Source organism: Cannabis sativa, chromosome 2, assembly GCF_029168945.1.
Source record: "Cannabis sativa cultivar Pink pepper isolate KNU-18-1 chromosome 2, ASM2916894v1, whole genome shotgun sequence".
Classification (NCBI taxonomy): domain Eukaryota; kingdom Viridiplantae; phylum Streptophyta; class Magnoliopsida; order Rosales; family Cannabaceae; genus Cannabis; species Cannabis sativa.
The window spans coordinates 29,690,735-29,704,233 of NC_083602.1; the positions used below are offsets into that span (position 1 = coordinate 29,690,735).

Here is a 13,499-nt window from a genome sequence, read left to right on the forward strand (position 1 = left end):
CTGGAAAAACACTTAAGGCTTACTTAATTCGTTCTAGCATGGCTGTTGCTAGGATTAGAAATTTGGATGACAGCAAGCAACTTACAGCCCTTCAGGCGGGGATCTCCACTAATCCATTAACAGTGGGGGGCGAGTTGTGTGATGATTTACAAGGACATCCGGTAAGAAACATCACTGACTTCAACGAGAGGGCTCAGGTGTTTGTTCAAAAGGAAAAAGCCCGAAAGGAAATGAACTTTTGAAGACAAGCTCAGGAGGTAAACCCAGCAATGTTTCAACAGGAACTGCTTCCTCGAGAATTGATAACTCGGGGGCTTCTGGTCTGAAAAGAAAGGATAGAATTAAGGAACCGTCGAAGGATAGAAAGAAACAAAAGAAGCATGACAAATACGTGCCAGTGTATACTATTTACACCGAGCTTAATGAAACTCGAGAAAATATTTACCTCGCACATGAGGAGAAGGTAGCCTTCGGTAAACCTGAGCCTATGAGGAATTCGAGGAGGAAAATAGATCCTAACAAATATTGTAAATTCCATAAAGATATTGGGCATACGACCGGCAAATTTTGCCAATTAAAAGATGAGATAGAAAGTCTCATCGCTCGAGGCCATCTCAAACAATATGTGAAAAGACAGGGCCAGGGATACAACCAGCCCAGTCAGCCTAATAACCCAAACAAGCGGGGGTTACAACCTATTCCTGTGGAAGGAGAAGACATCTTGGTTATTTCGGGAGGGTCGCATATCGCAGGGGAAAGCAATAACGCTCAGAAAAGATATGTGAAGGAGATAAAGAAGGAGCAGTCAGTCTTTGCCCCAGAACCTTCCAAGAAGGTGAAAACCAAGCAACCCCCCATTACATTCACAGAGGAAGACGAGAAGAATGTGAGATATCCTCACGTCGATCCGCTGGTCATAACCATTCAACTCGCCAATAAGAGGATCAAGAGAGTGTTAGTAGACAGTGGGAGCTCGGTAAATATCATTTATGAGGAGACTCTAAAGAAAATGGGGCTCGAAAAAAAGGCCAAATTAAGACCTTGTATGGTGAAGCTTTGCGGGTTCATCGAACACAGCATCGCTAGCCTTGGCATAATCGAGCTCACATTAACTTTAGGCGAGGCACCTTTAACTGCTACTATTATGGAAGACTTCTTGGTTGTCGACCTGCCCTCAGCTTTCAACATATTGTTGGGTCGTTCAGCACTGATCGTACTATGGGCAGTCAGTTCGATCAAGCACCTATCTTTAAAATTCCAAACACCAGATGGCATGGGAGTGGTGTGTGGTGACCAGGTGTTGGCTCCCAATTGCTATCGCATAGAGTTGCAGCATAGAAAGGTCGGTCATCAGTTAGTGGCAATCTTGGCAGGAGAAAAAAACGAGATGAAAGATGAAGATTTTAATCCCCGAGTTCAAGATGAAAGAAACCTGCTACAACCAATTGAAGAATTGGAAGAGGTTATTTTTTGACACAGGAAATCCCACAAAATGTGTATACATTGGGAAGAACCTGGACGAGCAGCTCAAATAGCAATTAATAAGCTTTTTGAAGGCAAACCAGGATCAATTCGCCTAGAGTCATGGGGATATGATAGGGATCGACCCTAAGATTATCTGCCATCACTTAAATGTTGATCCAAAGTACCCGGCAAAAAGACAAAAAAGGAGGCCGCTGGATTTCGAGAGGCAAGGGGCATTAAAATAGGAAGTTGACAAGTTGTTAGTCGATGATTTTTTAAGCGAGGTGTTTTATCCCTCGTGGATAGCCAATCCTGTTCTCGTCCCGAAACCTAACAAAACTTGGACAACTTGTATTGACTTCTCCAATCTGAATAAGGCGTGCCCAAAAGACTGTTTTCTACTTCCTAGGATCAACTAGTTAGTGGATGCAACTGCTGGGCACGAGCTTATGTCATTTATGGATGCATATTCTGGATATAACCAGATAAAAATTTACGTCCCAGATCAAGAACATACAAGCTTCGTAACAAACATGGGACTCTATTGTTATAAAATCATGCCGTTCAGACTGAAGAACATTGTGGCAACGTATCAACGACTAGTAAACGAAATGTTCGCAATCCAAATAGGGCAAAACATGGAGGTTTACGTCGATGATATGTTGGTGAAATTGATAAAGAGTAAGGATCATACCTCAGACCTCGCGGAATGCTTTAAAATATTAAAAAAGTATAACATGAAGCTAAACCCAAAAAAATGTTCCTTTAGAGTCTCCTCAGGAAATTTTTTTGGATTCATAGTTAAGGAGAGAGGTATTGAGGCAAATCTTGAAAAATCAAGGCATTAATAGACATTCCATCCCCAACAAAGCCTAAGGAAGTACAGGCCCTGACAGGATGAATGGCGGCACTTAACAGGTTCATTTTAAAGTCAACTGATAAGTGTGTGCCATTCTTCAACATATTGCGAGGCAACAAAAAGTTTGAGTGGACAAAATAGTGCTAAGAAGCCTTTCAGAGCATAAAATGGCATCTCCTAACGCCTCCAATTTTGGCAAAACCACTAACTAGAGAGACATTATTTTTTTTATTTAACCATCTCGGAATATGCTATTAGTGCAGCTATAGTGCGAGAAGAGTGCAAGCACCAGCAATCTATTTACTACGTAAGTAAGAGGTTACTAGGGGCAGAATCCAAATATCCCCTTTTAAAAAAACTCGTGTTGTGCCTAGTCCATGTGCCTCCCAAACTACGGCCATACTTCCAGGCTCACCCCATAAAAGTGTTAACCAATTAGCCCTTGAGACAAGTTTTATGAAAACCACATGCTTCTGGAAGATTGATAAAATGGTCGATTGAACTAAGGCAGTTCGACATAACATACCATCCTTGAACATCCAGCAAGGGCCAAGCTTTAGCTGACTTCTTGATAGAAGGTATAACTCCAGAAGAAATTCCACCTGATTAGCGAGACGTGGAAACCTGGAAGTTCTATGTGGATGGCGCATCCAACGAACAAGGTTCGAGTGCAGGGGTAATATTAATATCGTCGGAAGGCTTTAAGTTTCACTATGCTCTGAGGTTCCAATTTGACGCATCAAATAACGAGGCTGAGTATGAAGCCTTGATCCCCGGCTTAAAGATAGCAGAGGCCTTGAAAGTTAAAAATGTCATTTGTCATAGTGATTCATAGCTGATCGTGAACCAGGTCCTCGGGGAATACCAGGTCAAAGGCTTAAAAATGGCGAAGTATTTAGAGAAAGTTCAGAAGAACTTGGAAAGATTCGATTACTTTAAAATCGAACACATTTCGAGAGAACAAAACTCCAACACCGATGCCTTAGCAAAGCTGGCCTCGCAGAATGACCTGGATGAACTAAATCTTGTTCTGGTAGAGATGCTGAGCAAGCCAAGTATATGTGAAACTGAAGACATCGAGATGATAGATAGCTCTCCAACATGGATGATACCTATTATTAATTATTTACTCGATGGGCGACTTCCAAATGACAAAAACGAGGCGCGAAAACTATTGTATTCAGTGCCTTGCTACACAATGATCGAAGGCAAACTATATAAAAGAGGGTATTCAATAACCCTACTTTGGTGTGTTCTCCCCGCAGAAGCAAACAAAATCATTAGAGAAACTCATGAAGGCTTCTGTGGGGATCATGCGGGTTGGCAAAGTCTGTCTAGAAAGATCATTAGACAAAGATATTACTGGCCAACGATCAATAAGGACACACATAAGTTTGTCAAGAATTGTGATAAGTGTCAAAGGTTTTCACATATACCACGCGTACCGCCAACAGAACTTAGAATGATGACCTCGCCCTACCCATTCGCTAATGGGGGATCGATCTAATTGTGGCATTACCCGCTGGGCGAGGTGGAGCTAAGTAAGCAGTAGTAGCAGTCGACTTCTTCACTAAATGGACGGAGGTCGAGCCCCTCGTCTCCATAACCTGCAACAAAGTCCCTTACTTTGTTGTCAAGAACATTATCTATAGGTTTGGAATTCCCATGAAGATAGATCAAATAATGGAACACAATTCGATGGCGACTTGTTCACTGAATTCTGCGAGAGGAATACAATTATTAAAAGCTTCTCGTCAGTATCCAGGCCTCAGGCAAATGGACAAGTAAAAATCGTCAATAAAACCCTAAAGGATACTATCAAGATGAAGTTAGACGCTGCCAAAGGCTGATGGGTTGACAAGCTACCTCAGGTACTCTAGGCCCACAGAACTACCGAGAAGACAGCCACGAGACACACTCCTTTCTCACTAGCATTTGGCTCGGAAGCAATGCTGCCTGTTGAAGTGAACATACCGACTCACAGAAGAGAGTTTTATAATCAAGAAGAAAACCATGAACTTTTAAAATTGTCGTTGGATCTACTTGAGAAAAAACGAGTTGAGTCGCAAATCACCAACGCCGCATACCAACACCGAGTCACAAGATACTTCAACAAAAAAGTCAAGAAAAGCCTATTCAATGTTGGAGACTCTATATTAAGACAGTCTTTGCAAATACGAGAGATGCATCAGCAGGAGTGTTCGACCCGAACTGGAAGGGTCCATATGTCATCATAGCAGTAGTTGGAGTTGGAGTATATAAATTGGCTTGACTTGATGGCTGGCTAATAAAGAACTACTAGAACGTAGAACATTTGTGACCCTACTATCAATAAATAAATGATGTAACTCCCATTACTGATGTAAACTTTTAAACTTCAGTTACGAATAAAGAGAATCATTTATAATAACTAATTACAAAGTTTCATTCTTTAAAAATTACTTAAGGGGCATTTATGTATGATTAATCGGAATTCATCTGGAAATACATTGTATAATGAAAACCTGTCATTTCAATTTTTTTTTAATTCAAAGGTTCTCGACTAAACCTCTTTGACGAAAGTGGAGTCGAACCGTTATAACTCCCTGACCAAACATTTTTGACGAGAAAGGGGTCGAATCATTATAACACCTTGATCAAACCTTTTTGACGAAGAAGGGATCAAACAACTACAATTTTTGATTTATAACCTATCTGACGGGAGAGAAAAATCAAAAGTTATAACTCGCGTATAAAACTGAATACTAACGATTCTCGCGAGCTAGGAAAGTACTAAACGAGGCATCACGACGCCTTGATAGAAGTACTTAAATCTAGAAAATGGATAGATAATATAACTATTCATACAAGCAAATTAAAATATACAAAGTGATAAAATCCTAAAAGTATATTTAAGTTTGCTTAAGGCAGATTATAACTGCAATTGCGAGGCAGAATTGAGAATCGCTCAAAAATCATAAAGTTTAGTAGATTACTAACTACTTAAACAGGAAGATTACGAGCAATGGAAAAACCCAAAAGTAGTGTACATTTGATCAAAATATAGTTGTTTACATTGTGAATAAAAACGCAAGCAAATACAATTGTATTATGTTTGAATAAAAATAGTACGAGACATTTAAGATAAGAAAAACCTAAGACTGGTTATAAACTTGTCTTTACAAAAATACAACTAGGGGCAAACCATTAAGTCATTCTCCTAAACAAAGGATGAGAGGGGGAGCCGATGAACTCGAGAAATACAGTCTACACGTAGCTCGGAGAAAGACCGACTACACATAGCTTGAGAAAGACCGGCTACACGTAGAGAGCCTTGATCTCTGCACATACCTCTTTCCCCTCATCATCAGAGGATCCCATTTCCTGAAGCCGAGATCTTTTTCCCAACCTCAGGAAATTTCTCAACACTGGAGAGAGGTTGACGCAAAGATCTCCTACCACAGGTTAGGGTCTTGGGTTGGTTGGATTCTTTGGTAGAAACCATACCAACTTCCTTCCTAGATCCACCTGAAACCATGCCAATTTCCCTCTAAAATTCTTCATCAGCCTGAGGAGGACCTTTGAGATCACTCACAAGATCTATACCCTCTAGGATCACTTGTGAGGATCGGCCATGGCAGGCTACGGGGTTCCCCTGGTTTGGATTGGTCAGAAGCTCCTCAGCCTTGGAATCTATTGTTCCAGCTCCAGCTAAGGCTTGAAGTCTGTAGGAACAAATGGAAAATTGTTGGTGCATCTGGGTATTATGAGTTTTGAAGGATAAACTTCTGATCACGAAAGAGACTTTTTGGCAGGAAGGATATAATCCAATCTGAAAATGGATTTCACTAAAGAAGCCAGAGGTTTATGAAAAATGACAAGCTTGAGCTGTCGTTTTATACACGAAGTTCATTGACAAGAAAGCCAAAGATTGAGAAATATAACAGTTGGAAGTTGTGCAAAATATGAAGAGACGATTCATAATGACTCTTGAAATCGTATAACTGCCAGAATTAAAGGATGCATTTTTTCAAGAAAAGATCCTGACGAAAACGCCATCTGTAATTATTAAAAAGCTCTTTTTACTAAAAAAGAACTTTATAAGGGGCAATTGTTATAATCGAAATTTGGCTGGAGGACACGTGCCAAGATAAAGGGAATGTGAGTCGGTGCAATATCTTTTTATGGAATAACTCATTAATTACGTAAGTATCAGAGTATATTTGTAACCTGCTGATTGTAAGGTCTTAGGCGAGAAATCAATGTACAAACTGGCACTTAGTGTATTAACGAGAAACTATATGTTGCTAAAGGTGAATAGTGAGGCACCAGAAAAAAGTGACACATACCTTAGCTTGCAATAAACAAACTAAGTGTAAAAGTCGGATCGGCTCGAAGAACAAGTATGCGAGATGACCATCTCGCTATGAGGAAACTTCGTATAGTTTCATCCAACTAACAGGAGTGAGGCTCATAACCATGGCAAGTTAGAAGATTTCTTTATACTCGCGATCGACGTAAGGCATACATTGTAAAGACCGCTTACTTTAATTTAGAAGTTAGCAGATATTTAAGGTTTAATTATGAAAATTATTTATATATATTTAAATAAATATTTATGTTGATTTATTTGAATTCAGAATGCATTTTATATCATATTGTGAAATTTCGTAATTTTACATTTTCGGTGCCCGGCAACATGGAACGCGGTGTATGGCTCAGTAGAATCACAATTTAGTATTTTAGTATATTGGGGCAGTTTATTTACACATTGGGAATATCGGGATTAGTCGGGAATTTAGAGTTTTCCCAAAATACCCTTTTAGTGCTTTTTAACCCTTTTAGTGTGGGAGGGGCAAAATGGTCTTTTTGCCCCATAAACCTTTGTCCTTTAGTGGACTTAGTATTATGTGACTATGTGATTTGTGATGTGTTTATTTGGCTGAAATGAATAATTAAAATTACTTTTATAACTCATTTTATTCAAAATTGAAAAATCAAAGAAAAAGCAAAACCAATTTTCCTCTCAAACTCTCTCCCTCTTTCGGCCCCTTTGAGCAGCAAGGATTTGTCATTTTTCTTTGTGGATTCAAGCAGATTTTGAGGGAATCCAAGCTCTAGGTATAGCTCTTGCTCTCTCTCTTTAGTTTTTTTGAAATTTAAGGAAGAAAATGATTGCATGCTTGATGTTTTTGTTGATGGTAACTGCTGTGTATGATTGTTGTTATTTTCTGAAGATTAGATATGTTATTTGAGTAGATTCAAGCTTGTTTTGTTGTTAGTTAATTGGTTTTTAACCTTGTGTAAGCTTTGAGCTCAAAACTTTGATTTTTAAGGTAAAATAATGAATTTTGTTGCTGTAGTTGTTGTTATTGTTTGATTGTGTTTTCAAAGGCTTAATTATGCATATTTGAGTAGATTTAAGCAGGTCTTGATGCATGTTAGTGGGGTTTAACCAAGCTTGAGTTTTGAACTCAAAGCTTGGAGCTTTAATGGCATTTTTTGTATCTGTGCTTACTGGGTTGTTTTGATGCTTTGAGAATGTTCTTTGGGGTATTTAGAATAGGTTTGGAAGGTTTGATATGGTTTGGGATTAAATTGCATGAGATATGAATTTTTGAAAGTTTCCTGCACTGAACCGAAATTCCGGTTCAGTATAGCCTGTAGGAACTGGAATTTCGGTTGGTGTTCTGGGTTCCTCCCAGAACCGGAATTCCGGTTGTAGAACCGGTCTGCTGGTTGGGGAAAAATTGGGAACCCTAGTTCTTCCCATTTTTGTGTTGTTTAGGGTATTGCCATGCTTTTTATCGATAGGAAAACTTTTGGTTTCTAGTTTAAGTCCCCGTGAAGTGATTTAGCGTGTCACTTATCAAGTGTTGTGATTATTATGGTTTAGGAGCCTGTAATTCGCCGAGCAGTTCGTTCCACTTAGGTTGACCGGCATGCCTGAATTCGGAATCGAGGTAAGATTAGTATAACAGTATGCATATGTATTTACATGTTTAGCGTGCGTGTTAGGAAGCCTGTTAGATTACATTAGATATGTATGTTGGCTTTGTACCATCCGACAGTATCACATCGGTACGGCTAGAGCATGACTAGCGTACCGAGTATAGGCTGATATTATGGTCGATGGTACTGTACTGTTTGGCTGTATCAAATCGATAAGGCTAGAGTATGACTAGTGTACCGAGTATAGGCTGATACTGTAACACATCGGTAAGGCTAGAGTATGACTAGTGTACCGAGTATAGGCTAATACTGTATCACATCGGTAAGGCTAGAGTATGACTAGCAGCTGGAGTATGACCAGTGTACCGAGTATAGGCTGTTACTCTGTCAAAAGTACCGTCGTACGAACGTTCGAGACTCAGTACCGTGTGGGACACTGGGATTAGGGTTGTGGTCAGGGGTATGGGCGTCTGATCATAACCTGGGATTTATGTATTTTTTATTATTTATGCTTTTCTTACTGAGTCTGTCGACTCATAGTGCTATGTTTATGTGTAGGTAAGGGCAAGGCCAAGGCTGAGAAACCGTGAGGACGAGCCGATGAAGATTGTACATGTCGGGGCGGTTAGGCCTGGAGCGTACGATCCTCGGGACAACAGTGCTTTTGTAGTTAGTCGCTAGGCAAAAAATATTGTATATTGAACAGTAAACTTTTTGTAAAGTATTTTGTAAATGGGATCCCAAAGTATTTTGTATGAAATATTATAAGTTTTAATTAAAAAGTAAAATTTTAATTAATCACGATTTCCATAAACCTCGTTGATTAGCAACGAGTTGCACAGTACGTTTAAAATCACGTCAACACGCCTATGCTAGTTAGGGTGTTACATACATTGTCGACCTCGGAAAGAAGAATGGTCCCAGGTCGCTATTGGGATCACTATAATCAAGTTTGTCGAGACATCTCCAGATTCAGTAATTAAAGACGTGTTTAATACATGACATTTCTTACCCAGTAAAAGCGGGAAAATCACAGCTATACAATTTTTAAAATCATACACCGCATTTATATTTCGTGATGTGTAATCAGATCCTACGATTTTAGGGATAATGGCTGTAAATATATTCTGGTCAATTTTGTAATTAATTTTCCACTATGTAATTATAAATAGTGACAAACAATCTCAAAAAAGGGGGACGAAAAAACTCATATGATAGAGGCCCTAAAAAATACTCAGAATTCTGAATAAGATTGAATCGTGGGCTACGCAGAATTTTAACTGCAAAATCACGTAAAAAACCCTATGTTCATATATTATTTTTCTATAGCTTTTATTTTTTCTGTATGGAATTATTACCGTGAGGCTCAAATTTTGTTATCGAAGATCTGCGTTAACAGTAAGATTATACATGAGAGTGAAAGAGAGAGAGAGAGAGAGAGAGAGAGAGAGAGAGAGAGAGAGAGAGAGTCCTATATATAATAATGTGCTAATTACGAAAATAGTAATATATATATGGGTGCACTCTTAATGGGTATTACCCATGAATGGGTAAAATTAGAAAATTTTGAGTTTTTATGCTTAATTTTTCTATCTAATTAAAAAAATCTCTCATTTTTATATCATATAGGTTGAGATTGTTCCATCGGTTAAAAAAAATGTTAAAAAAAAATTAGCAAGAAAAATAAGAAAAAAAAAGTTGAGTTTGAGTTAAATAATTTTGTATGAACATATTTTTAATATAGTGTAAAAAAATATATTTTTTGATATTTTTTTTTAATTTAGTAGTAAAATTAAGCATAGAAATTCAAATTTGTGATTTCATTATTCGTCATTAGATCAAAATTCGATGGTTTGATATTTTTAAAATTAATATTTATAGTTAAATTTATTTAGTAACCATTCATAGGTAATACCCATTAAAAAGTGTTCTATATATATAGTCATTTTAGAGCTTTACCAAATTCTATATGATGTATATATAATTATTTAATTAAAATATATTTTGAAATTTTTGTTTTGCTATGTACACGATATGATAAGTACACTTAACATATGCATAAAAAAATTAATATATTATATAAAGGAGAGATATTATGAAGCGGTAATATAGCGGTCTAAAAACAATAGAAAGTATTATTTCTTTTTTCTCATTTTCTCTATTCTTTTATTAAAATTAATTATTTTAAATAAATAAAATTCCACAAAATAAAGAATATATAAGATTTAATTATATACATGTGATACTTAAATTTCTTTTTCAATAAAATCTAATTCCTAAATTTTCTCTATTTTTATCTTATTTTGAATTTAATTAAAAATAAATAAAATTCCACATAATAAGAAATATATATACGGTTTAATTATATACATGTGATATTAAATTTCTTTTTCAATAAAATCTAATTAATGAATTTTCTTTATTTTTATCTTATTTTAAATATTAAAAATAGTAAAATATTCTTACGTATTCTCATTTTTTTAATATCAATTTTCTATACATATATATTCATAGAAAAAAAAGTTGAAGATAAAAAAAATAGTAGTGAAGAAACCAAAAAATTTCATGAAGAAGCTTCAAACACATACTTTAAAGAAAAATGTATCATTTATAATTTCATGTGTAACTAATTTATTTATTTATTTGGATAATTTTAGTCTATATATCTCAAATTATATACCTATTAATTTTTATAATTCTCGCCTTCAATTCTTTCCATTAATTATATAATTCTCTCTACTACTTCAATTCTTGATCATGAGTATTCTTTTTAATCAAGTTTGTAGAATTAGTAAGTCTAGATATGATTTTATTGATGAGAAAGTTGTGATAATTTTATACTTACGTGTCATATAATTTTTTTTCAATTATTATTTTTTCTATTTTTTTTATTTGTCAATCATGCCATTCTAATGTATCGTATAATTTATATATTTTCAGAACCTATTGAGTAAAGATTTTGTGTACAAAATTTCAAGATTATTGCAATCACAGGATTTAGATTGAGTATAGATTATTTTTAAATTACTATAAAGTTTTATTTTTGACTACAACTTCAATAAAGAGACTAAAATAAAAAAAAAATAGTAAATATTCCAATCAATAGATTTTATAGGTGTGCTTTTTATTCAGGTTATTGATTATGGTGAAGATGAAAAATTAAAAGGTGAAAAAAAATTAGGTTACACGTTAATATTCTATATTAAACACCTATATATTTTTTTCTCTGTGTTTTATTTGGTTACACGTACGTTAATATTTTATATTAAACATCTATATATTTTTTTCTCCGTGTTTTATTTGGTTACACGTTTTTATTAGGATCATTGTTTAATTAGTTGGTTATTATAAATTCTTATCTATTATTACTTTAAATATTAAAAAAATTATTAAAAATAACTTTTAGTTTTTGGCAATTTTATTTTTACTAGATAAAATAGATTTTTGTTAATTAAATTTGGTGTTGTAGCATAATTTCGGTTCATTACAAAATTAATTTTTATGGAGTATATTATATCTTTCTATATTATTAATTTTTATGGAATATAATATTTATGTTATAAATTATTTTATTATTTTTTTATTTGGGTGACTATTCAATGGTTACATTTTTCTTGTAACCACATGGTTACATTTTTCTATGACTTGTAATAGCAGGTTACTAATAGGTAGACTTTCCTTTGTTAGAATTAATTAATTATAATTAACTATTTTCTTAAAATAATTAATTAAATAGTAGACATTCCTTTTTTAGAATTAATTAATTATAATTAACTATTTTCTTAAAATAATTAATTAAATATTCAACAGGACCTCTTTTAGCAATTAATATTTATATTTAAATCCTTACTTGAATTATTTTAATAATTAAGCCATTTAATTATAATATTTACAATAAAATTTATTTATTTTTTTACAAAAATTAAACTTGTTTTGACACAAATTAAAATTCTCATCTTATTTCATTTTTTACTTTTTAAATATTTAAATAAAAAAATTAAATAATTAATTAATTGTAATAATTTAAAATTAAGATTACAAGTATAATAAAATTTAAATTATGAAATTATATGTGTATAATTTTAAATTATAAAAAGTTTTGCTATAAAATTTTAAATAATTTAAGTATAAAAAAATAAATTGCTAAAAGATCCTTATATAGTAATAAATTGCAAAAAATTAATTAATAATTATAATTAATTTAATTTTAAGATATAATTAATCTTAATTAAAGTTTTATAAGGAAATAAATGATTAGGTTACTTTCAGGTTACAAGTTATTTATTATTTATTTTTATTTAATTTCCAAATTAATCACAACCATTTAATAGTAATCAAATGGCTTAAAAAAATGTAACGATGATGGTTACAATAAAAATGTAACCATTGAAACCTCTTCCTTTTTATTTTTAATTTATTAAAAATAACTATTAGTTTTAGGCGATTTTATCTTTTACTAGATAAAATAGATTTTTGTTAATTACTTTTGGTGTTGTAGCATAATTCATTGTAATGATGCTTTAAAAAGAACACTAATTACAAAATTAATTTTTATGGAGTCTACTATCTATCTATATCATTAATTTTTATAGAGTATATTATCTATGTTATAAACTACTTTATTATTATTTTTTTCTTTTTCCTTCTAGATGATAATTAATTAATGAAGAAAGATTTATAAAAATCATATAATTTTAAATTTAATAATAACTAACAGAAACATTAATATAATTTAATAAAAAATTAGTTAAAAGAGACCAAAAAAAAAACCAAATATTAATTAATATTTATTCAAAATATCTATAACATATATTTTTTTAAAAAAAATATCTATAATAATCTATCTATATATATAAAGGAGAAGTATAAAGCGGTGACGTGGTGGTCTAAAATTTCTCCAAAGCTATTTTTCTTTTTTTCTCCTTAATTCTCTCAATTTTTTAATATTTTATTAAAGCACAAATTTAAAAAATTAATATTTTACAGAATAACAATAAACTTTTTTTGGTAAAGAGATTAATAATAAACTTTGATTCTCGATTCAAATGCTATTTTTCAATTCTATTTTCATATATTCAAATTTCTCATTCCATAAACTTTCTACTAATATTTATCAACCAATGAAACGGAAAGGCAAATTTTAATTCCCGTATGAAAAATCAAACTTTCAATCCCAATAATCAATAGAAACAACATCAAATTTCAAGCTCTCAAAATCTATAAAAATAAATAAATAAATAAATAA

At 33.4% G+C, this 13,499-nt stretch overlaps 1 protein-coding gene across 1 annotated transcript; it reads left to right on the forward strand.

Annotated features, from left to right (window-relative positions):
• Positions 1–38: 38 nt before the first annotated feature.
• LOC115720003 (uncharacterized) lies at positions 39–1,474 on the forward strand. The gene is made up of 2 exons (XM_030649171.2): positions 39–161; positions 245–1,474. Exons 1-2 carry the CDS (start codon positions 39–41, stop codon positions 1,472–1,474), a joined length of 1,353 nt encoding a protein of 450 aa, XP_030505031.2.
• Positions 1,475–13,499: the final 12,025 nt, after the last annotated feature.

Excerpts from the sequence above, each read along its gene's own strand:
- LOC115720003 (XM_030649171.2), top strand. The coding sequence starts at position 39 with ATGGCTGTTGCTAGGATTAGAAATTTGGATGACAGCAAGCAACTTACA. Across the intron at positions 162-244 it reads ATGATTTACAAGGACATCCG|ACAAGCTCAGGAGGTAAACC; the intron begins GTAAGAAACATC and ends GAACTTTTGAAG.